At 34.5% G+C, this 26058-nt stretch overlaps 2 protein-coding genes across 3 annotated transcripts in view; both read left to right on the top strand.

Moving 5' to 3' along the window:
- Window positions 1-6353: 6353 nt before the first annotated feature.
- Window positions 6354-21168, top strand: LOC107089141 (immunoglobulin-like and fibronectin type III domain-containing protein 1). Its single transcript, XM_015381740.1, has 23 exons — window positions 6354-6393; window positions 10494-10616; window positions 10703-10842; window positions 11436-11535; window positions 11622-11645; window positions 11846-11900; window positions 11982-12177; window positions 12664-12777; window positions 12865-13027; window positions 13126-13398; window positions 13537-13917; window positions 14273-14397; window positions 14506-14647; window positions 14736-15029; window positions 15122-15418; window positions 15614-15790; window positions 15875-16003; window positions 16116-16424; window positions 16992-17077; window positions 17174-17366; window positions 19735-20031; window positions 20712-21038; window positions 21164-21168. The coding sequence occupies exons 1-23, from the start codon at window positions 6354-6356 to the stop codon at window positions 21166-21168; spliced, it is 3990 nt and encodes a 1329-aa protein (XP_015237226.1).
- Window positions 21169-23280: 2112 nt separating this feature from the next.
- The window catches only part of LOC107089147 (protein phosphatase 1 regulatory subunit 12B-like), an 8020-nt gene continuing 5242 nt past the window's right edge, over window positions 23281-26058 (top strand). For both annotated transcript variants that reach the window (XM_015381749.1, XM_015381748.1), the window contains exon 1: window positions 23281-23535. In XM_015381749.1, the coding sequence (XP_015237235.1) occupies window positions 23434-23535 (102 nt within the window). In that variant the 5' untranslated portion in view covers window positions 23281-23433. The remainder of the gene's footprint in view (window positions 23536-26058) is intronic.

Raw genomic sequence — 26058 nt, 5'->3', positions numbered from 1 at the left:
TGATCACAGAGCTTTTTAGAGTTAATGTTTACCTAAGCAAAGAAAAGCTGGCCTAAGACAGAAATAATCTAATTTTATCCATAATTACTTTGACCGGGTAAGAGAGTACATGTAGTCTTAAGGGTGGGTGTTTGGAGGGGGAGGTTAGGGTTGGCGCAGCCTTGATACTGACACAAGAAAGGACGGCTTTGGAAGAAAATTAATTAATTAATGTAGATGCTAATTGTTATCTTATAGCAAATTCCCTTTTCTGTTTTATTGCTGATTACATCCAGCCCTAAACTTAAGGCCAATCCTTTAAGGCAAGTGACAATAATACAAATTTTTAGTTTGACTGCTTTTCAAACTATGGCATAGAGTGTGTTTACAATTTTTAGATGTAAATAAAAAAGAAGTTAAGTTCCTATTCAGGGCACACAAGGAACTAGTGGAAGAGTTAACTAAAACATTCATCTTGAAGACAATTTCCCAGCAGCATTACAATATAGAGATTTATTACATATACAGTAAAACATTTCAAGCCTCCATTTGTTATAAGTTATTAAACTTAACTTACAAAAATAACATAATAAAAAAATTTAAAAATTAAATATATAAAACAGTACATAAAACCAATTTCATACAGAAATGAAAGCTATATTTATGCTCTCAATGCATGATGGTCCTCGTTTTGTAGGAATAACTGTGTTAACGGGGCATGATACAGAGGCAATTAGACTGTGTCACAGCTGAAATATTTTAGGAGATGCAGGTCATCTGCATTGTTGGTCCAGGTATCACTTGTCCATAACTCATAGTCTCTTAATGGGGTTCAGGTCAGGTAAATTTGCTGGCTAATTAAGCTGATCATCAAAGCAGTTTGGTAGTGTGTCCCAGTTCCAAACCCTGATGGAAAAATAAATCTGCATCCATATGAAGATTGTCAACAAAAGAATAAAGAGCTTTAAAATATATTAGGTGCAAGCTTTTATGTTAACTGAAGAGGGAATACTGAACTGCAGTCCATCTCTTGTCTCCTTATCTCAAGTAAAATGCTTCTGATTTTGTCTCTGGTTCCAGAGTGGTGTTTCACAAAAGAAATGAGAATCTGTCTCTGCATAAAGCTTCTTGGACTCCAGCGCCATTCCACGCCTTACAAAGCTCCCATAGAATTGTGTCTGCCTTTGCTTGTCAATGCTCTTAAGACTGCATTATTCCAGTTGCTTGTGCACCATTTCTAACAACTGATTTTCAATTTACTCTTTGATGAATATGAAATGCATTTATTTACACTATCCTGATTCCCTTTAACTTTTTTCCATATGTAAACCATAATTTTCAAACTTCAAAATAATGAGTTTAAACACTTAACAATGCACACTGCAGTGTGGGAAATTTCAAATCCACCACTTTTTCATTTATTTAAGGTTGGGAAACTCATTTAAAATGGAGTAACCACTATATAGTGCCCTATAAAGTGATTAGGTAGATGTTTCAGATACAGCCATTATCTTAGCTTTTTTTATTATTATTATTGTGTGATACAGATAACAGATCAGCTAATTCAGATTGTAATTCTTTGGACAGCACATACATGTTTCCGTGTATGACAAGCAAAAGAAGATAAAACAGTAAAATAGGGGGAGGATCAAAGAATAAATAACTGATATAATCTAATGACCTAAGTCCCTTTTGACTCTAGTGGTGGAAAAGCAACCCAGCTGGCACTAGCAACGACCATGATAAAAAACTGGAATGACCTTGAAGGAATAGTTCTGTTTAAGACCTGAAACATTGTTACAGCAAATTACTTCCCTAGATATTTTTTAACAGGTCCATGAATAAAGATTGCATGTTTTGTTTGTAACACCTACTGAAACACTGTCTAATAAGCCATCTAAAGGGTTAAAGGAAACAGGCTTGAATCTAAATCTTAATAGTTGAAGACATTTCCCTCTCCATTTAAATGCTTTTGAAGATGTTTCGGATGTTTCGAAGAAGTTCAGAAGCTCTTTAGAAAAAAAGCAACATATCTAAATTATAGCAATGAAATTCCAATCGTCTTGCCTTTTAAAAAGTTTTAGTCTTGCCATCTCCTGGATTAGTGAAAACCTTGACCAGCATTTCTAATAAACTTTCAAAAAATGTTTGTCATTAGTGTGCTTTTGAAATTCAACTCATGCATACATTTTCTATGAAATATGACTTGGTGTAAACCAATTTTCCACTTTTTACTGTCCTGATATCTAAAAAAGCCAAAATTGGTTGAATTTTTTGTTTTAAATTTGCAGTTAAACTATGTCATAATCTCTAAAGAAGTGTTTATAACCCTGGTCCTCAGGGCACACGGTCTGCATGTTTCAGATTTTCCCCAGCTTTAACAGAACTGATTTCAATTAATTTCAACCAAATCTAGATGATAATCAGCAACTAACAATTGCGCAACCAAGAATTGTGCCAAGGAGAGGTGGCCCTCCCATGCATTTAAAACAAATTGGTTGAAGTCATGCAGGTTGAAGTCATTATCTATAATTATACAACAAATTGTATAGCTATATGTGATTGGATGGCAGCATGTGCAGCCCAACAATAAATGGCCTGGTAATTCTTTTGATTTAATTTTATCACTTTATATTTGTTTGCTATATTGATTTTTTTTTTAATTATTATTATTTTTACTTGTGATTTGGCATAGATTAACTACTAGGGTGCACACATTTTGCTTGTATTGTTTAATTTAAACTAATACTTTTCTTTAGAGTTGCCAGTTCCTGTGAGGCTGCCATGTGGGCTTGGCTGGGCCACTGAAGCAAGAGTCCCAGCTACAAAGAATCTCAGTCACACTGAGACTTAATTGGACTCTTCCACTAATTTTAGAAGAGGTGTAGGAAATTTTGTTTTTCCATTTTGTTAGGTTTTTGTGGTAATTAAAGTAGTAAAATTTAATCACTTGTAATTTCATCTCATAAGTTGTTGATTTGGATTTTTATAGATTAGTTTGGTCTTTTTGTTGTAGTTTGTTTAGGTAGATGTATGTAATGTTTCCACTTGTGTCAAAATGGCCTGACCAGCCATTATATAATTTCCCCTTGTCTGACAGTTTGTTAGGTTAATTAATACTTCAGTTGCTTGTGTCAAGTTTGCTCTGGTTGACCTTATTTTCTTTTTGGGTCTAGATTTATGTTTAGAGTTTAGTTTTGATGTAAATATATGTGTTTCCATTTTGCCCTCAAACCTTCCTGGTGCTTCTCTGATTTTTTTGGTCCGGCCCCTCACAGTGACCTATTTCCCAAACAACTAAGCCGGGAAAACAAGGTTTATATTTGATAGTTTCAGACTTTCTGAAATCTGTAGACACTATACAAGAAAGCCCACCTCATTTCCTCGACAAGGTCAAGGGTAACATTTCTGTTAATCTGCGCAAATGTCATCAGGCTTCCATCTCAGCTGTGTCACCTTCTTTAACAAGCTTGAGGTTACTTCTCACTGTCTTAAAATTCCATTCATGTTTAAACTATGACAATACAAACCTAAAAACCCACCCCATACACAGTGTACAGAGCAACCCAAACTCAGTGATTAACAGTCTTTTTATAATGCAACAGCAGACCCAGTGTGACCCATGAAATACCAAGGGCCTGCTGTGAGATTCCAGCTGATTTGTGTGAAGGATAATTGGAACAGGGGATCAAATAATACCAAAAAATAGGATCATTTTACTAAATAAAATGTCTCATGTTAATCTTAACAGAGCAATAAAGCCCATACTTCAGTGGTCATATTACTTAAGAGCTTAAGATGGGGCCAGTGGAAAGCGTTTGGTTGGTGGTGCTGGATGCTCTTTGAGGAAAACTGAAGCACACATAACGGGGATTAATATATCAGATTCCTAACTCTTTGGTTTAGGGATGTCTGTTATAAATGTACTTATTAGTTATGCATAAGAATTAAACATTTCATATGTTTAATACTGATACATATTGTTCATCTACTTTGGAATATTAACCTAAATGGTAAAAAAAAATGTTGCCTTCGTATGTCCAATACCAGATGGAACAGACAGTCGTGATGTCTGTACGGTGCCAACTGGAAAGTGATCGCTTTCATAGAGATATCCTTTCACACCGTGGCAAAATGGGATTTTACCAACTACCCATGTAAGGAGTTATTAAGCATTCCAAACCTTAATCACCAAGCAAAAAGGGAGGCCACATCTGTAATATCTCCCAGTGTGTGGAGCAGAAGCTAAAACACATTTAGCTGAGCACAACTGGCAGAGAACTGAAAGTAAGTATGATTTTATTTTTTTTCATTTACTGGGAAAGGTTCTATGATCGGTAACTAGTAAAGAGAAAATCAGAAAAAATGAACTAATATTCCTATTTGTTCTTTACTATATAACAGAAATTTTCTTAATTCCTCAGCTAGGATTAACTATTTAGACTAAAATACCAACTTGTCTTTTTCTGAGTTAAACTGTATTCGTACAAAAGTAGATTTGTGAGGATACTTCACCGAAAATCAAACTAAAATATACATAATATTAAATAATGTTTATTTTATTTGGTATTTATTAATTTATCGTCAGATAAATAGAAATAGTGTTAAGGGAAGAAGTCATAAAATTTAACCATAATTAGGACAGAGACATGATTTATTTATGTCATTTCTTTTGTTGTTGTGAAGAGAAAAATAGATAAAAAAAGATTCTTATGTTATGAGCAGATCTGTACAATAAACTTCCAGAAAACAGCCTTACTTATACTGTAGTAACAGGTAAAAAAAAGTGACAGAAGAAGTTGACCTTTATGAATTAGCAGAAGTCTACGATCATCTTGTCAAACTGATTGTATGACACATCAAAGTCATAATATATACTCCCAAGGTCCCATCTATGTCAAGGACAGATTCCTTTTTGAGTCACACTCTGTCTCTTTGAGTCCTTAAAATAAAAACACAGAAGTAACCCTGATGGCAATAATTCTGACACAAAGCTGTTTTTAGATTTTATTTTCTTTAAAAAGCTTTATACTCTGCTTAATTACAATCAGTAAAGAATAAACCCTAAAGTTTATATTTCCCTGATTCAGTTACATATCTTTGGTATTGTGGTTGGTTAAATTTTTGCCCTAAAGCTTAAAAACAAAACAATCATGTATTTTATTTTACTTCTAAAGCCCATTAAGATTGTAAATATAACAACTGCTACTTAAAAAGTTACTGACTTTCAACTTTGATGTTTGATTATTGCATTGAAACAACTTTTTGTTTTTCAAAGTAAAAGCTCAAAGCATATCTGAAGCCATGGAACAGCTTCATGTTGACTAAAAATGTGCTTAATATTTGTCTGAGGCCTGAGACATGCCTTCCCTTTCTATGTTTGGACATAAAGCAGTTAAATTGCTGGCATGTGTGGTACTAGGTGGGATTTCACATTCCTAATTTATAGTTTCCCAGTTTGTACCCAACTGTCTCCACAAGACACGCAGTACTCTAGGCATCCCATTTGAGAGACTGATGTCATATGGCAACATGTGACACACAAGGCCCCTTAAGACGCTGTTTCTTAACCTTTCCTGTTTCATGACCCTGTTTTATGTGGGCCAGCTTATAACATTCAGCAAAGGGGAGTGACATTAATTTCATTTGAAGCTATAAGGAAGAATAAAAACAACTGAGTGAGAATTATTATATTTTCATTAACCCAAAATACATATTTATTATTTAGTAATAATTTTAAGAATTGTTTTCATTTTAACATTTCACACTACTTACAAACAAGTAAATGTAATTCTAGCACATTTCAATTTGGGATGTAGAAATGTTTTAGAAATAGATCCATTCTGATGCTTAATAATTTATGATCTACTTAAAATATATGGCTATTGTTCATTTCTTTTATTACATACTATTTATGTTCCTGAATTCAGCTTTATATTCCAATGTCAATCCCTATAACAGTAGTGATGACACATAACATTTGTTTACAAGTTGAAAGTGACATCTTACTTTTGCAGCGAGGGAATACAGGTGGTTGTTAGCAGTAATGTTATAAGGCTTCCCAGAATTTATCATCAGCCTTGTTAAGGTAGTCTTTCTTTTATTAGCATTAAATTAATTTACTTTTCTATAGAGCTATGCCTTAGAATAAAGTGTGTGTTTCTAAAACATTAACAAACCATAAGTGAACAATGAAAAATTCTCACGAGTTATCTAAACTTTTTTTTTTTAAAAACTCCTCAGAATATAAATATATACTCATATAAAACAAAAAAAACATCTTGATAGCTGCATTTCTGTGTTTTTCTTATCTTTTTTCTGCTAGGGGGGAAAAGTACTAAGGCTTGATTTAAAATCAAGAAACAAAATCTACAATGAGTTCTAAAATTCTCCAAGAAGAGCCTAAGTCCTCAGGTAAGATTAATTCAATACTTTGTAGAACTTTCCTGCTTCTTGTCTTACAGGTGTTTTTCCTGTTTTTTTTTTTTTATTGTTTGTTTTGTTTTGTTTCCTGAAAATATTGTGCACTGAATATGATATTATCATTGATAATTTGCAGCAAGAAGGACCAGGGTCCAAATCTCAGAATAGCAGTATTCAACATTCATCCCCCCCCTGATATTCTCAGAGTCCTCTCCATATATTATACATATATAATACTAGGTTAATCAGCCTCTAAATTGCCCTTAGAAATTAGTGTCTGCACATGCTTGTTTGACCTGTGAGTCCCCCTGAGGCCCAGTGATCGACTGGCAACCTTTCTTGGTTGTACCCCGCCTCTTAGAGTACCTTCATCGGAGATAGGCACCAGCTACCCTGGAACCTTAGAAGGATTAGTGTGTATAAATGATAGATGAAAGGATGGATGATGGATATTTGATCAAAATAGAAGTATGTAAAAATTTCAACATAATGTATGTGTTGCATTTGCATCTCTGTAGTTTAAAAACAATATCAGTATGCAAAGTTCATTTAGAATTTGTAAAGCTTTTGCAATAGCAGCATGGCTCCAAAAGCCCTTACCCACCTACCTCCAAACTTGATACTAAACATCTGAAATGTTATGAGACAACAACTAAATGGTGTCCTATTTATAACTAGAGTCAGCAACTGGTATTGGATTGTAAATGTCTACAGTTTGGACGCTAGTGATTTATTTATGAGTTTTGTGGTCACCACAGTTTGGAGTTTGATACAGGATATTAATTTGATAGCAGTGTGCTAAATACCACTACCTTATACACGGGGGACCTTTAAGAATGCTTGTTAATTCAACACAGCAGTCTTTTTAACTCCTCTCTAAATATAAGCCTGAGAACATTCTTATTCCATTGGTACAATATATATATAAATATATATATATATAAAAAATCCAGATGGAATAGGAGGGTTTGAAGATAATCCATCAGTAATAGACCTCTGCCCTGACAATGGAGGCAGCCATAGAGCTGAACGGGTATGTATGAACAGAATAGGTGAGCAGTGAGTGCAATTAACCTCTCCAAACAATGTTGTTGTTCTTTTCCAGCTCATTAAATATGCCATTTTTATGAGCTGCACCAGTTAAAGTGTACAAAGATCAAAGTGGAACATCAGTTGCTTCACAAGGACATTTGTTTTTAAGCCTGATAAGCTGTAACTGTTGTGAAAAACATCTAATGAAAAACATGGCCTTCGCTTCCACTTTTACTGGCACAAAAATTAACTGAGAAGAATATGTTTGAAGTGCAATATGAAAGTAAGCACATAGATTTTAGGTACATTATAAGTGGTTTCCACATGCTATCAAATGTTATTTGAGGTAAGAAGGTTACCATAACCATGAAGGTTAGTACATTCAAAGTGATTAATTACAACAGGATTTTTCTGACGAGCATCAAGTAATAATAATATAGACAATTTAATCAAATGTAAACTTGTTTGAAAAACGCTGATGAGCTGCTATTATGTCAAATGCATTTCTGTACTCCTTTACAAGTAACATTGTTTTTTTTTATTAAATAAGCAAGAGTAACTGTTGTTCATTCCTTTAAAACTGATAGCTATATAAACTGAAAAACAGTCAACAAAAATACTTACAGTTTATTCATTTATTTGTATTTACAGATTATTTAAAAATAACATAAAAAATAAACCATGTATAGATTTTATATGAGAAATCAAATGGGATATTACAATTTTTTTTATTTCCAAGATACACTTCAGTGTCTGAAACCCACTAAGACTCATTCTTAAGGCAGAAGGTTGGAGCTCAGAATGGTTTATGACACGAATATCGGCTTGTGCAGCCGAGACATTTTTCATGGAAGAAATTCTCAAGTTTTCTGCCGCTCAAATCCAACGGTTTTTCTGGGGGCAATTGGTATGCAGAATAAAAAGACAGACTGCTTTCAGAGCAGACTTGGATTTTGAGAGAATCGATGCTCAAGCAACAAGGTTACAAGAATCTCCCCTGCATTCAGATGATATAGGAACATAAACCAACCACCCCAGAGAGATGACGCATACAATTTAATGAATATTCAATGCATGTCCTACAGCCGCAGTACGGCGGCTGGGAAAATAATGATTGAGCTAAAAAATCACAAAGGACAAAGTTCAATAATAAATAAGCTGCAAATGTAAAAAAAAAACTTAACATTTGCTTTAACTAATTTGAACAACTTCTCATTATCTGTTCGTTTATCAAAGAATACTTCTAAGAAGTTTGCATGTGACTTCTAAGTAAAACAAATATGATACTTCTTAGTGAGAAAGGAGATGTAGTTCAGCAGAGGCTTGTTGGCAGGTTTGATATTTCACACACAACTGCTGTATGGTGAGTATTCATATACAGCAACAGTAAAGTTATGCTTAATATGCAAGCTACAGGCGAACAGGAGCAGTTCAGAAGTGATGCCCTGGAACAGATGGCCTTTTGCTGTTACGGATTTCAGTAGCTGTCGGTTAAAATTATTGTCTACTAAGCCACCACAGATATTTAAAACATTGCTTGAAATTCATGACCACATTTTTTTTCGTTTGTTTGTCTCACTTTAAAGCCTTTCTTTTGGGAACATATTATGTCGATTTTTGCATTTTCAGCTGCTTTACAGCTTGGTTAATGTGTTTCATGTAATAATAAATGATAAATTAATTTAATAAAAACAATTGAGAAACATTTTCTGTGAGTCAGCAACAACTGTAATTATCAGCAAAAAGGAAGGCAATAGTGACCCCTGGTGTTAGTCAGATGTCAAACTACAGCCAGAATACATTGCAGATTTAAACAGTCATATATGATAAACATATTTGCATTTTATATCCATAACAACTGCAAAGGTCAGCGCATCCAAAAAGGATTAGACAATCACAATGTAGCGTACAAGAGGGAAAGTGAATCAAATCCATATGTAACTTGCAATCTTGCAACAAATAAAAAGTGTTTATCTTCAACACAGCTTCATATAGTGCAAACCTTGAAAAAATAAAGTTAACATAGAAATTTTGGGAAGACTTCAACATTGCTAGATTTGCTATACTCCAACCAATTCAGGTGAAAAGCTGCTCTACAGAAAATATCTCATTAAACATTGACCATCTCCATATGATTATTATATGCATATTATTGGTGGTTTTTATGATTTTGTAATGTTTCTGAAGTGTTGATGATGTAATGCGTATTTGATTTATGATTATTTTTGATGGTTTTAATGATTTTCCTGCACATTTGTTTTGATGTTTTTTTTTTATGTAAAGCATTCAGAATACTGAAAAGTGCTTAAAAATAAATTTTTAATTGCTTACTTACTGTCTTGCTGTTTACAGATTTTGCTAAGTGTGTCTATTTCCTTTGCCCTTAAGAAAAAAAAACAAACAAAAAAAAAACGCTACTTTCTTTTGGACTATTAAATACAATCCAAAGAAATACTGAAATTTGCTGTTGCAACCCAACAAAAGCTAAACGACTTCAACAAATATTAACATTTCACGTTAAAGCATAACTTTGAAGGCCTTACAAAATTGGCCGAGTTTATTCCACAAACAATTATATTCATGTTTGATGTTTAACTAAATGGAATAATTTGTCATGGTTCACTACAGTTAGTGTTGAAGCTGAAATGATATTGAAGCCTCTCTCTTCTGTTCTGTGTTGTGTAGTTGTCTCTGAACACACTTTAATCTCATGTGTGGTACCTGTGTTAAACGTTTCATAAAATATGCCATTAATGCCTTTTGTAAAAATGACAGAAACTTATATTTCAGTTTACTCTAAGAAATGCAGAAGACATAGCTTCTCCATAAATGTAAATATTTTAAGTCAATTCTATATGCAGCCTTGTAGTTTTACCCAGAAATAAATTTTTTTACACACATTGTTGCTAATCCAGATTTAAATTATGTGTATATTGCTGACATGCTTTATTTGAACACACTACTATCAGATGCTTTTAAGTTTCCAATCAAATAATTTTCTCCCAATCAAATGCATCATGTTTCTATCATGTCAAATATATATTTTTAAATCCCAACAGTGGCTATTAAGAAAAGGTCGAGAGTTCCTGGGGTTATGATCACTCAGTTTGTAGAGCAACTTCCTGCAGGAAAATCAACACCAGACTTTGCCCGGAAACCGATGACTACAACTGTTCAGGAGGGTAAATTAAATTACTGCACAGCTTAGTAAAACAACTAAATCATAAAATGTCACCGTCTAAAATGTCCTTTTTTTAAATTTTCTAAGGTAAAAAGGCATTTTTTAAAGCTATGGTAAGTGGAGAACCACCACCAACTGTTACATGGGGTCGCAACAAAGGTGAAATGGATGATACAGAAAATTACAGCACCAGATATGATGAAAGAGCTCGAGAACATGTACTCGAGGTGAGTAATAGGTCAAAATAGCAATTTTGACAAAACCCAATTAAAGCCAACTGTAACGTGATCCAAGTGCTATACTGTACAATATTTGATTAAACATTGACCATATGGCAGCTAATTAGAATTTAGCAAAGCAAATTACTGAACTGTGCTGCTAACTGAAGAAACCAAAAAAGGTGAAAAATGAGGAGAAAAGCGATATTTCTAAAGAGTCTGATTCAGTGAAAATAGCGTGAATTAAAGTTAAATTGATGAAAAGAGGAAGAAAAGAATGTCTGTAATTGTCTTCTAGTCTCTTGAGAGGAAATTTTCTAAAATCTAAAATCTAAAATGTTTTTAGTTTCCAACATATAGTGGTATGCAGAAAGATAGTATTGTGTTAAAGTTAGCAAGATCTGGGACACTAAAATATATCATTAGAAACAGAAAAGCTACATATAAAACACCTCTTTCTACAACATTTGCAAAAATCCCAGTAAGTAATTCTTTACCTCAGTAACAGCACTATAATCCAAGTATATATATATTCTTTAAATAATGAAATGTGATTTCTCACCCCATAATGAAATTTTTATAATACAATGTTGCTTTATCAGATAGTGAATGTAAAACTTGACCAAGCGGATAGTTACAAGTGCTTTGCAACCAATGAGTATGGACAAGCCGTCTGTGTCGTCACACTGAATGTTATTGAAGGTAGGATTTCATATTTTCACCTATTAAAGCAGAATATTTTACCACAGCAAAAAATTTGTTTGTTGATGTATTTTGTCTTTTCACAGGCTTCAAGAAGAAAACACAAAACGGTATCAAATGTTAACAGCAACTAACGAGATTCATCTTTTTTTGTCTTTTAGCAATCATTAATTAAATTTGTCAAGCAATAATTACTTAATGAAATTATTTAGACCTTAGATTATATTTAAATTAGTAAAACTCAGTCTTACAGTGGTTAAAAGATTAAGCAGTTTGTTTTTTTTCTAAAATGAATTTGATGCTTTTTTAGCTAATGTGGCAAAGGATCAGGGAACTCAGGATTTCAGATCAATGCTTAAGAAAACGTAAGCTCAACTTTAATTTTGCAACATTGAATCATTTAATGCTATGCAACCTGAAGGATCATATTGTTTATGTCTTTCCAGAACTGTAGTCAAAAGAAAAAAGCAACTCCCTCCACAAAAAGAGGGAGAAATTGATCCTAAACTCTTGGAATTGCTTATAAGTGCACCAAAGAAAGATTATGAAAGAATCTGTTGGGAGTTTGGAATTACTGACTTCCGCTGGTTACTGAAGAAACTTAAACAGATGAAAAAGGAGAGGGAAGATGAGCAATCAAAGGTACTGAATGGTATTATTATATAAGTGTATTAATTTAGAGAATTATGCTTTTCATCTAACGAGATACATTTTCTAGAAAGTAAAGAAATTGAATGTATATTGGATTTAACCGCTTTTAAAGACTGTTGGCTCAGTATTACAGTAACAGCTATTCAAAATGGCCCTTCCCAGCAAACTTCCAGCCACTGGAGCGACCCCTCCTTCTCCTTGGCATGCTTCCTTTTTTACACAATTTCCCTGAATTACAGGGTCTGACCAGGAGATGGCGCTCCTCTTTAGATCTTAATGTCCACAAATCATGAAAAAAAAAACAATATTTTAGCACAAAGTTTGATGTTTAAAGAAGAATTGTAGGGGACCAGCCAAGGGCCCATCAAGGAAAGTGGGGACGTTTTGACTGGCTACTACTGTAAATTTCTTTATCTTTGCATGAAGACCTGTTTGCCTGCAGCTAAATCAGGCCCAAATTATGTACGTCCATCATAGGTTGTAGAAAATCTGGACAACGTGAAACAAATTGAAGTGAAACCATCTGGAAATGCTGAATTTAGCTTCGACATGAAACTGCGGGATCCCAACAGTTCAGTTAATCTATATAAGGTAAATCAATCTTTCAACTGAGCCAAATAACTTTCTCAACAGAAAAATATTCTTTAATGAACAAAATAATAATTTTTTCCTGACCAGGATGGGATGATGATTCCATATGATGATGACAAAAACTCAAAGCACAGCCTTCAGAAAACAGGGACAAATTATGTTTTCAGCATCAAAGACCCTCAGAAAGAGGATGCTGGATTTTATCAGGTAGATGTTGAAGAAACCAATGTTCTCACAACCGACTTTCAAGGTAAACAGTTATTATTGCACTTAAATCAAAATTATTATAGTCGTATTAGAAGTTCATTTTAGACATGTAAAGCATAATAATATTTCCAACTTTCCTAGTACCCGATGTGGATTTTGTAGCAAAGATCAAAAGCACTAAAGTCACTCAGAATGAGGATGCCATCTTTCAGTGTGTTTTGTCCACACCAATTAACAAAATTACTTGGTCAAAGGAGGACGCATCACTGGAAGACGGTGGTAAATATGAGATCACCGTCTCAGAGGACAAACTAACGCACACACTGAGAATAAAAGATTGCCAAATGGCAGATAAGGGAGAATACTATGCCATTGCTGGCATTACTTCCAGTAGTGCGTCGCTCTCAGTCCAAGGTACAGCACATTGTCATTTTTTCTTATGAATATGATTTTAAATAAAATCCTACACCTAATTGTCTGTCTACAGGGTTTGGTAAAGCTGTTTGATGTTTAATAATTTATATCCTCACTTGCATCTGTGCTTTCATTCAGCTGATTCAGGTGGGAGTAAAAGCATCAAAGGTGGGGATGGGACTAAACTGGGGTCAGAAGAGCAGCAGAAGTTTCCAAAGGAAAGTGCTGAAACAGACACAGCAAAGCAAGCAGATGGTGAAAATGATGCTGGTGATAGATCAGACAAAGCTGCAAAAGAAAATATAAAAGATGGGAAAGATGGACGAGATGGAGGGTATGGGGGAGATGGGAATGGTGAAGACGGTGATGATGGAACAGGCAAAGGAGACAAGGATGATGGTGATGGCAAGTCTAAACATTTCCTGGGGAATGAAGAAGATAAAAGTGCAACAGATGATGCCAGTGATAAGAAAAAGAAACGCTCCAAAGCTGCTCTTTCGGATTCTGACGGTGTCTTAGGTAAAACATTCTAAAAACCAGATCATTTTTTTTTTTTTTTTTTGCAATTTACTTCACATGTTGATATTAAACATTTATTGTTAGCTAAATATATTCTGAAAATGAAGGCCTATATTTACACAGAGTAACAGTAACCTACAGACTTATATGTGCGTTCATTAAAGAAATCAAATTACTGTCTGAAATCCATCTAAAGTATTCATATTGACATGTTTTGACTTAGGACATTGAGAACAAATGCACCCATTTGAAATGATAGATAGAAAAAACAGCATAGATATTAATATCTGAATACTCAGTAGTAAAGAATGAAGGTTTCTATGATATTTAAATAATGATTTTACATTGTTTACAGATAGAGGGGTTCAGTTTGTTCGAGGACTGTCAGATACAGATGCCAAAGTTGGAGAACGAGCAGAGCTATCCTGCAAACTTAGCAGCGAAACCTCTGAGGGACGCTGGTATAAAAATGGAAAGCTGGTAAGTCATCAACAGAAATTAATTGAATAGTCAGCATGAAACATCTTAAGTTTCTTAGAAAAAATATTGTAATATTTTGCATCAAATTCCTTATCTTTATCTGATAAGCTGACAGAAGAGGATGGTGTAACGATAATCAAAGATGGCGCGTTACACATATTGGTGATTAAATGCTGTAAGAAAGATGACACTGCGGTGTATCGCTTTGAGGCTGAGGGACGTAAATCAGAGGCAACACTGAATGTTAAAGGTTAGAATGCTAATGAGAAATTTGGAAAATGTTTAAATGGCAACTTCAACGGCTGAACCTTTTCTTTTTTTCCCCTTTTCCACAACAGACCCACCAATACTTGACTCTGATGCTCTAGGGGAATTTACAAATCCAGTTATTGTTAGGGTGGGTGAAAATGCACAATGGAAGCTTCCCTTTTCAGGCGGAGCACCAATGAACATACAGTGGTATAAGAATGATGACAAGCTTCTGCCAGGGGTTAATGTGAAAATCGAAACCTCAGATTCTGAGAGCCAGCTGCGCCTCACCAAGTGTCAAAGGAAAGACACTGGAGAAGTCAAAATCAAAATCAAGAATGAGTTTGGCACTATAGAAGCAGTATCGAAACTGATAGTGCTTGGTAAGTTTATAAGGAGAAAATTGAATTTGAGGTTTGCTATCGAGAACAGATAATTGGTTTTAGTCCTTAACCTTTTCTCAATTTACCAACAGACAAACCAACACCCCCGCAAGGCCCTGTGGAGATTGTAGAAAGTGCTGTTAATTCTGTTGAATTCAATTGGAAACCACCTAAAGACGACGGTGGTTGCCCCATTACAAACTATATCATAGAACGGCAACAAGTAGGGCGAAATAAGTGGTTGAAACTGGGAGAAATCCCTGGCACCCCTAGCTACAAAGACACTGATGTGGACCCTGGCAGAAGATACTGCTACAGGATTAGAGCAAAAAATGCTGAGGGCATCAGCGATTACCTGCAGACAGGGGATATACCAGCTGGTGTATTACGTAAATATTGACCCTTTTTTATATGTGGCGCAAGTTGTTCATTGCTTATCATGTTGATGAAACTGGTTATATATAACTTAAGACATCAGAAATGTAATCACAAACAACAGAATTGCAACATAAAATAGAAAGAAGCTGTACTGCACACACATCCAGACATCCAAAAAATAAAATAATCTACAATGTTTTCCGCAGGTTATCCTGGACCACCAACGACACCTAAAGTAGTAAGTGCCTTCAACGACTGCATCAATCTCTCATGGAGTCCACCCTGTGATACAGGAGGAACCAAAATATTGGGATACACTTTGGAGAAGAACAAGATTGGAACAAACTATTGGAGCCTAGTAAACCAGAAAGAGCCAATTACAGGTATGATATAGTGAAATTAATCTTTACGTGGTTGAAGTGTGATGAGTTTTAGCAGTGCATGACATCTTTTTCTTCCCTTCTTAGATACAAGATTTGCAGTAAAAGATGTTTTTGAAGGTGCTGCATATCAGTTCAGAGTGTCTGCCATCAATCTATCTGGTGCTGGAGAGCCCAGCATTCCATGTGAGGCAGTTATTGCCAGAGATCCCAAGAGTAAGTCACTCGCACTCATAGCTCCTGATCTGTTTGTTTTTAAACGTATCTTAAATAAAAATTATAAATATATTTCTTCTCTTTGATTTACCCCACTATGGTGTGCTTTCAGAACCTCCAGGAAAAGTTAAAGACCTTAAATTAACATCCTCCAGTTACACAACTTTTTCACTGGCTTGGACTAAACCAAAAGAAGTGAAAGGGATAGAAGATGAAGCCCAGGGATACTATGTGGAAATCAGACCAATAGAGAACCTTGACTGGAGCCGCTGTAATGCTTCTCCAATTAGTTTAACTTCATACACTGTGCTCGGCCTCAAAGCAATGGCTGCATACTGGGTGAGAGTAATTGCAACAAATTATGGAGGGGATGGAGAACCCCAAGACTTGGATAATTACATCATTGCGATGCCCCCTCCTGGTAAGGAATTTGGTTGTTGATTGGTTTATATTTCATATTCCTTATTTTATATAAGTAAAAATGTATTATGGATGGATGGATGGATGGATGGATGGAAGGAAGGAAGGAAGGAAGGAAGGAAGGAAGGAAGGAAGGGATTTAAAAGCAAAACTAGAGTCAATTTGAGATTATGTAGATGTCTATAGAAATAATACTGACACTCGTAATTAAACAAACTCAAAAAAGCAAGGCACAATTCTACAAACATTAAATTTTAAAACTGTCGATAGAAATTATAGTGGGGTTTCTGCTTTTTCTGAAATCCCCTATGCATAACTGTGGTTCATTGACCAATAAGCACAAAAGCTACAAAATAACAAACAGATGGTGAACCAGAGGACAGTACAAAATATTTCTGATTTAAAACCAATATTTTTTCCCAGTCTCTGTACATATTTGATAAACATTATTTACCCCAGAAATACAGCCTTGGGATAACTAAAGAAAAAAACATATTATTAACCATATTCTCCTACTTGGAAAAAAAAAATCATAATTAAAACCTACATTTCTAATTCTAACATACAGTCAAACCAAGGTTTAAAGATCGTAACATGAAGACCTTGATGGTGGTGAAATCTGGGAACACTGTTCGACTCAACATCAATTACGAGGTTTGAAATATTCAATGTAGCATTCCTTTGCTTTGGGTTGTGAAAATGTGCTTCATTCAATTATTTTTTTTATGATTCTATTTGTATTATCTACAGGCTTCACCGATGCCGGAGATCTGTTGGCTAAAGGATGGAATTCCTTTACTCAAACATGTGACTATAACCAACTCTGATAGAGGATCTCAGTTATTAATTCCCACATCTGAGAGATCTGATAGTGGCATCTACATGATTACTATGAAGAACATGGTTGGCCAGGAAAGCTTCAGCATTGAAATCAGAGTTACAGGTAAAAATTCATCATATATAAAATTAATCATTATTCTTAGGACAACATTATTTTTGGCTTAATTATCTAAATATATAGAAAACCATGTGATAAGAAAATAGATATGAAGTTCCTCTATTTGTTAAAGTGACAGACATCCATCACTTATTAATGTATGAATGTTTGAAAACCTTGGTCCTTTAAAATAATTAAAAGCTGATCAAACCTTTACAGCAGATTCAAAGCATGAAGAAGATTTTGATTTTGTAGCCAAGCTTGCACAAACCAAGAAAGATCTACAAAAATGATGTGTCCACTGATTAAAAATGAAATAGTTATGGAATTTACATTTTTGATGTTGTTGATAACTCTAAAATTAGATTTTTTTTTTTATAAATAAACAATGTATATTTTTACATAACTCTAAAGTGGTATCTTAACTGTAAATATCAAACAAACTTAGGTAACTAAAAAAACTTAGGTAACATATCAAGCCTTTGAATTAAGCATATGTTACATCTGCATATATTATTGTGAAGCAGCAGCAAATTAATTGTGAAAACTACCTACAAAACATGAGACAAGAAGAGATCTTCTTGTCAAATCAATTTGAAATCCTTTGCAGCGAGGGATCTTCCACAACAGCAACTACTTTTTTTTTTTTTTATCACAACCAAAAGATAAAATGGTAAACAATTAAGCCCAACAATGCATTTTGCAATTAGGAGGAAAATCCATTGGCTGTAAATATGCTCTTCTTTAGAACTCCTTTTGTGGTGATTCTAGTAGTAGCCATGTGTAATATATTTGATTATGTAATGTCACTTTTTAACTCAAAAAGTTGTTTATTGGGGTATGTGTAACTTTTAGGAGCCTGGTCTTCAAATATTCCAAATAAGGCGTGCTAAATGGTAAAAGCATTTCTTTATTCTGTTTTTTGCACATGCAGTAAATATGTGTGTTGCAGATGATTTACAGAGATTGGTGTGCAAATTTTAAGAAGTGCACAGTAAACTGGTTTATTCTGCCCAATAAGCAGATTGTGTATTGTCAGATTGAGAGTGGCTGTAAAAGAAAAATAATGTTTTGAGACATGTACCTGGAGGTAATGATTATAATAATTACACTAAAGGTACATTTATAGTGTAGTTCACAGAGATAGACTGTCTAAAAGTGCTACAAAAACAGCAAGCCACCTTTGCCTGCAAGCTGCATTCCACTTTATTTGTTCACAAACACAAGAACCCACAGCTTAAATCTTTCAAGTCAGCAAAGTTAGCAATCAAAGCAAGTCAGCTCATCACATTGCAGTAATACGGTTACAGGTGGGACAATTACTGTAGCTCTGACTAAAACAACAGCTGCCAAGCCTAGAGCCGAACCAAAATGAACACGGCAGTGAAGGACATACTCACTGCCGCTGCTCTAACATGTTTTCTCAAAATACACTATCATCCCTTTCACACTAGCTGAAAAACACGGTTAAACAAGGGAACAATCTATTTTTAGTAGCAGTGAGAACAGCTAACTAACTTTGGTCTACCAGGGTCAAACCGACCTGCGTTAAAAACGCCTTACCTCTGATCGGCATGCTGTGGGAACACCAGAACCGGGTTGACACATTCATTTATGTGATACCATTGACTGCAACGTACAGACATTAACAGTCAGCCAATTCTGATCTAATAAGACAAAATAAATCTGTTTACATTCAATAAACATGGCGCAGCACTATTGAGAGAGATTCAGACAGATAACAGAGCAAAACAATAAAGCAAACTGACTACACACTGGCTTCCCTACATGTTTCTCTCAATTGTGTACTTTCATGAATTCTGGGGCAATGGTGACATCAGCAACGCTAACCCAGTGTGATGCTGTCCCCAGACATGCAGCCATTTTCCTAAATGCAAAATGCCAATTGTTAGCAGGTTGACCATTGTTTTAAAAACACCTGCTAACCCAGTATCTGCAGTGGGAAAAGGGCTTTATTAATCTTTTACAGTGAAGAGAAACAGGAAGAGCATACTGTAAAAGCACACATGTGGTTTCTCATTGGTCTGCTGTTATTTAACTTGTTGCTGTGACTAAATAAAACCAATTTGGGTAGGCAGGCACTAGGTGTCATTTTTCCCAAATTACTTCAAAGGTTTTGTTGAGTGTCCTTTCTTTTCCTGAACAGATTTAAGGGGCCAGTCCTAGATTAATAATATGTAGAACTTAAACTTTGTTAGCAACCTGGCCTTCACAGTTAGTTTGCAGGACCTTGATGTTCAAAACTATCAAATGCCCATTTTCTCTTAAATGGTGGCCTATTCAGTTTCAATACATTCCTTTTAAACCTTTCACCTGCATGTATGTTTTTTTTTTCACCCTAATCTTTATTTAGATGATCCTAAGCCTCCAGGTCCAGTAGAGCTCTATGAGAACACTCCAGGAACAGTGACTCTTTGCTGGACTCCCTCTCCAGATGAAAAAAGAGACGACAGACTACACTATATGGTATCCAAGAGGGACTCCTTCAAACGTACTTGGAGGACAGTAGCTGACAACCTTTTTAACAACAAGTTCACAGTTGTCAACATTATGCCTGGTCGCGAGTACTACTTTAGAGTATTTGCAAAAAACGACATGGGCCTGTCACCACCGTCTGAATCCCCTGTGTTTGCTTTAAAAAAGGAAAAAGGTCTGAGTCAAATTTAATTTCTTCCTTTTATGGAAATACCCAGCATACATCCATTTGTTTAAGAAAACAAATACATACACATTGCAGTTCAAATACTGAAAAGTATCTTTTCAAAGTTAGCTTCTAACTTTTGTTGTCACCTTTAAACTTCAACTGTAACTGGTCCTTTCAGGACTTGGTAAAAAGTGTCAGTGACAAAGGCAGGACATGTTGATTACTCCAATCACGTTTGGTAGCAATGTAAATGCACACATTAGAAATTTGGAATGTTTATTTAGTGTGATTTTCTTTTTTCCATCAAAGCCAGAAAGAATCATGTTACATGTAGAGAGGGTTTATTCCAATTTGAATGCAAATTACAATAGTAATTCAAATTTCATACTTACACGTTAACTCATAAATAAAAAAGGGACTGAGAAAAAAAGCAATGATGGTGAAATAAAGAGCTTATGCAAAACACATATAAACTAAGGATTTGTTGAGTATAAATATAGGCTGAGCACAGTGCCTTAAACACAGTACTTAATAAACTGGCATTCCATGGCATTCTATATCCATGGCATTCTATGTCGTATTCATAAAGCAGCTACTAGAAATATATTTGGTTCCCAATCAGCAATGTACTGTATCTGGAAATCATGTCCCTGTATGATGATAACCTTCATGAATTTATGTTCCAGGAAAATTCAAAGTTGACATGCCTCAGATGAAGGCCCTGGATTTTGAGTCACCTCCATCATTTATTATTCCCCTAAAGAGACGTACAGCTCCTGAAGGCTATGAATGCTATATGACCTGTGCAGTTAGGGGTGATCCAACTCCACATGTGACATGGTACCACAACAACATCAGCCTCAACACAAACACCAACTACCACATTACAAATGTTTGTGGAGTTTGTTCCTTGCTCATACTGCGAGTGGGACCCAAAGACAATGGGGAATACAAAGTAGTCATTGAGAACAAACTGGGAAATGCAGAGTCCTCCATGGCACTCAATGTTAGAGGTAAAATACATATTCTGAAAAATGTTTTTTACTTTGTGATTAAAGATTTTATTAGATGAAGTTTTTTTGATACAGCTCTGAAAATTTGAAGATACAAATGTGATTTTCTTTTTTCTCTTTTTCAGAATGAAGTTGACATCAATGACATCAACTATCACCCTAAACTGTGGGATTCTTTAAACCAACTATGGAAACGTGCCTGAATTTTAAACTACAAAGTTCTCAATAATGTAGTCGACTGGTATTTTCCCTACAAATAAACTGACAATTCTTTGTTGGAAATATGGGAATCTTTTTATTTATTAACATCTTAGAATGATTATAAAAATGTACTAAGCAATGTTACACGTTCTTTTTTCTATATATTACGTATTAATGTAACTAGTATTGCATACATTACATGTCCGTTCCTTTTTAGATGTTCAATTATATATTCTGTATTATATTCAAGACCTAAGCACACTAATAATATAAGAAAAAAATAATACATTTATGAGATGATAGATCACTGAGGTAGATCTGAAGTATGCCTATTTAACATTTCTATAAATCCTTTTCTGAAGATCAAGACATAAAAAGGGCTACTTACTGTTTTCCTAATCAATGATCACTAACTTGTTATAAATATAATTTTTAACTCATTTTGCCAACAAGGTCACTATAAAAACACCAGCAGAAACAGGACGCTTATTAAATATAATCATAAAGAAGTAATTTAAATGAGATACAGTTTTAACAATTTTATGGTTAAAAAAAAACAAACTTTTTGAGTAAATAAAGGGTGAAGATGTTAAGAGGTTAAATGAATATAGTATGTATTACCTCTAAAATTATGCTATACTTACTTTCATAAATTAAAGGCAAATGAAGACATGACATAGAGTGGGCCTTAAAATTACTTTATATCATTAGATTGCACAACAAAATGTGCTCAGATGTAATACTGTATGTACTTGCTATCTCATAATGCAAAAGCACTGATTTGATCTTTGAATAAGTATTTTTGTGTTAACAGTTTTTCTACAAAACTCTTTGGAACCATCAGTTTTCCTTTTTGTACCTTTTTTGTTGTTTTTGTGGCTACGTTTTTAAACCAGCAGGAGGTACTGTTTGCTGTTTTTAAAAGGGAGTACCCTGTACAAAGACAAGACACTTTATTACCCCAAAGAGGGGGAAACTGTATTATTTAGTTCTTTTTTTATTCTAATTATTTTGGTGCATTCCAATAAATACAATACTGTCCCTTTTTATATAATTTTATTTACTTAAACTATGGATAAAAGCTAAATTCAGCAAGGATACCAAGTCTATCCTTATTTCTGTACATTTTGAGTGGTTTTATAAAACTATTGAAACTTTTTAACTTTCTTTTTACTTTGCAAACCCCAAGTTAAATCTATCACATGTTGATCTTTTTAGGTGAAACACAGAGAGGTGGTGATAATGTTACAGTAACCACGCTGGTGAAGTAGAAATAAAAGGAACCATGATTTACAGAAAAATATCCGGAAACCAACAACTTTTGACTCATATACCTCTAAATGCTGTGCAGCCGTGTGCTCTCTAAATTCACCTAATTAGCAGGTAAAGCCTGTGTAATTTAATAAAATCCACGTGTTCTGTTAGTCAGAGAGAATTAGTGTATAAACAGCATGATTAAGACCAAAGAACAAATAAGAGAGGTCAGGGAAAATGCTGTTGAGATCTTTAAAACAGGGTTGAGTTATATAACATCCTACCATCTGAGGGAGAACTATTCAACTCATTGTCATGACTCTCTCACAACTAGCTAGAGAGAACAAGATAATCGGGCCCGGATAACTGGATGCAAGCACCTTAAATAGAGGCAGGAGAAGGTGGATCAGATGATCAGAAACCGGGCAGAGTTGCACAGGTGAATGAAATGAAAAATTAAGCCAGACATCAGCGCCAAGATCATGACACTCATCCTCTGAAAATAGAAGGAGACATGGTGGTCCATCTAAAGTGACTGGTAAGAAGAGCATTAATATAAATAAAGTACAATATCAAACTTTATTTATATATATATTAATACATATTGATATCACTTAGTGCACAAAGTATCTGCAAATAGTTTCTTTGAAATCCATGTGTAAACCCTTACAATATAAACATACACAACTGCAGTCTGCAGCCCGCCTACTCCTCCAGCTCCCCCACATTCTCAAACTTGCCTTCTTTCACTCTGATATGTGTTTCCATCCTGTTAAAATCAAGCTGGCATTCATCAAACTGAAACAATCTCATGTGAATTTTAGCTCACGTCAGGCTTTTCTTTTTTTTTTACTTTTTATAACTTGTGATTTATTTTTCTTTATTCGGTGTTTTGTGTCACAGAAGAGCTGTATGCAGTGCTCCCAGCAGTGCAGGAGAAATGTCATCTCTGCTTTCTCAAAACAAAGATGAGCCACTTATCAGAAAATCTCTGTCTGACTCTTGTCCAGCTTCATCTGCTACCAACACCAGGAGCCTGAGGGTAAAGCCGGATTGCCTTTTATTCTCTTCTATTTAGAGTAAATGTCTCAATGGATTTTATGCAAACACAGAGATTTTCATGCATGACTGTTTATAGAAATTGTTTAGCAAAACTGTATTTGTAATTATAAAAAATATATATATATATACATGTATATATATACATTTATAAATATATAAATATGTATATCAATATATATATATATATTAAATATATATATCAATGGTTTTGAAACTTGCTTTTGAGATGTAACTTTTTACAAACAAAAAAGTACTGTATAACTTTGCTGTATAACTGCTTTGTACATCAAATAGGATACTTTAAGACAGTAGCTCTAAAATCTGTGTTCAATGGCTCCTTAAGCTTCATTGTCATTTAAGTTAATTGTATCATATGTGGAACGTTTGGATTCCACAAAAAATATGTTGCAGATTTTTTTTAGGATTAGATGTACGATTCTACTGAACAGAGACAGCCTTTACTTTTATGTTAAACATGATTTAAAACATTTTAATAATGAGAAAATCCATCTAAAGCTTGTTGCTTGTCTTTCTTTGCATGTCAGTAATTCCGGTAGAAAAATTACCCCCAAAAGTTGACGATGTTTTCTAAAGTGGTTATTCTTTTTGTGAAAAAAGAGTGTTTTATCTCTTCTCCAAAATAATCTATATAGTAATCTATAGAATTTTTGAAACTTTAAAGACCATATTGAGAAACCTGTGAAGTAAATACGTATTTTTATGCTGATATTGATTAGAATTTCATAACAGACTTAGTAGATGCTGAAAACATTCAGCCTTTTCTGTTTTTGTAAAACTCATATGCCATTAAAGACTAAAGGAAGGAGATATATGCTGTTGTTATGAAAATGAAAGAGAAGAAAATAACAAAAGTGGTTAGAAGACACGATGAGAAGAAGAAGAAGAGCTGAACAAATACTTTAGAGGACTTTGATGGTGGGAACTCAAAGTATTTATAGATGTTTATGTCTCAGCTAATCCTAAGGGAAGCTAATATTTTCCACTGGTCAGCTGGAAAAAGTCTCTCAAGGGGATAAGGGGTCTGGAGAAACATTCAGACAGGGAAACACTTTTAAGCAGGGATGATGGGATAGTTACTGGACAGGTTGATCAGTATCTGTTAAATGATGTCGAAGAGTTTCAGCCAAGACGGTTTTGGCTATAAATAGTTTTTTACCAATCATAGTAACATTTCCTCAGACACCCTTCAAGGGGTTGATTTCAGAGTCTGGTGAAGATCCAGAGGTTCTTTAATTATCTGACAAAAGGTACTGCAGTGTTTATTTGAAGTGTCTGCAGCCTGAGGTTTGTCTGTATTTCTTAATTTATTCTGTTTGACACCAGTCTCTTTTAGCATGAATCCCTTTTTTAGTTTTGAGATTAGTTTTTAAAATGTTCTTTATAACTGGAAGGCCCAAATCTGCAATTAAAGCCATAGGTAATTGCTATGGAGTAGTATTTATTTAGGTGCATTTACATTTATACAAATGGAAACGTAAAGCTTTAATGTAACTTACCGGTAAAGTAAAATCTGTAACAAGCTTAACATAGCAGAAATCAGTTATGTTTGCTAAAGTAAATGTGAAGAGGATTGTTTTTACGGTACATTAAATAACATTCATCTTTTTAAGTCATTTATATGGGTGGCTTTATCTTTTGCTGAATTCTAATGTCACCAAGTTTACAGTGAATATGTTTCATAAAAATGCTTAAATTATTTCTTTATGCATAAAAATACTAATGTATCAGTAAGAGCTACTGTCCTCTTTAAAAAAAAAAGCACTTATAATCTGAGTAACATCTCAAATAAGAAAAAAGATCCAACACTGTTTGACATTTCACATCATGAACTTTTGCACATGGGGAAATTAATTAAATATGTGAGACACAGGTGTCTTTGAATTTGCATGCAAAAGAGGCCTATGTGGTGCCAAAGTTATAACAATTGAAATGCCCCGGGGAAACTGCCCCCACTATTTATAATGGGAATTCAACATCATAAATCAGCCGAGCCTAAATAGAACTTTGTGTGACAGAACAACTCAAACAGCTCTTACGTTGCAAGTCTCGTTCTCCCAGCCACATTCAATTATGTGAACAAATGTACATGTTGACACTGAGATAAAAGTAGTCAGCAAAACTTAATTCAGTGTTTTGCCAAAGAAACTTAGCATACTAGTCTGCAGGAAAATGGAATCTGACTAACCATAACGTCTACTGGCTCAATGATCTGAACTCATTCCAAATAGGACCATTGATATGACATACTGTAAAACACTCCACTGTAGAAAAGTAAAACTTTGGCCCCGTCCACACGAAGTCAAAACGAACACGAAACGCGGATATTTTCCAAAACGTTTGTCGTAAAGACGGAGACGTAAAATAAATGTGATCGTCCACACGAATGCATGAAAACGCTGCAAAATGTATGCCAGGCCTGTAAGTGGCGCTGTGGTACCAAAGCAAAAATAAGCGACAAAACTATGTCGTCGGTATTGCTCTG

Source organism: Cyprinodon variegatus, unplaced genomic scaffold (genome assembly GCF_000732505.1).
Source record: "Cyprinodon variegatus isolate N-32 unplaced genomic scaffold, C_variegatus-1.0 Scaffold241, whole genome shotgun sequence".
Taxonomy (NCBI): Eukaryota; Metazoa; Chordata; class Actinopteri; order Cyprinodontiformes; family Cyprinodontidae; genus Cyprinodon; species Cyprinodon variegatus.
The sequence above is the reverse complement of the archived record's forward strand: the minus strand, read 5'-3'. Positions and strand labels throughout refer to the sequence as shown.

What these genes read in the sequence shown, in the direction of transcription:
- LOC107089141 (XM_015381740.1), top strand. Translation starts at nt 6,354, where the DNA reads ATGAGTTCTAAAATTCTCCAAGAAGAGCCTAAGTCCTCAG. An exon ending in CAAGAAGAAAACACAAAACG is followed by an intron (nt 11,646 to 11,845) that starts GTATCAAATGTT and finishes ATGCTTTTTTAG; the next exon opens with CTAATGTGGCAAAGGATCAG. An exon ending in CCAGAAAGAGCCAATTACAG is followed by an intron (nt 15,791 to 15,874) that starts GTATGATATAGT and finishes TTCCCTTCTTAG; the next exon opens with ATACAAGATTTGCAGTAAAA.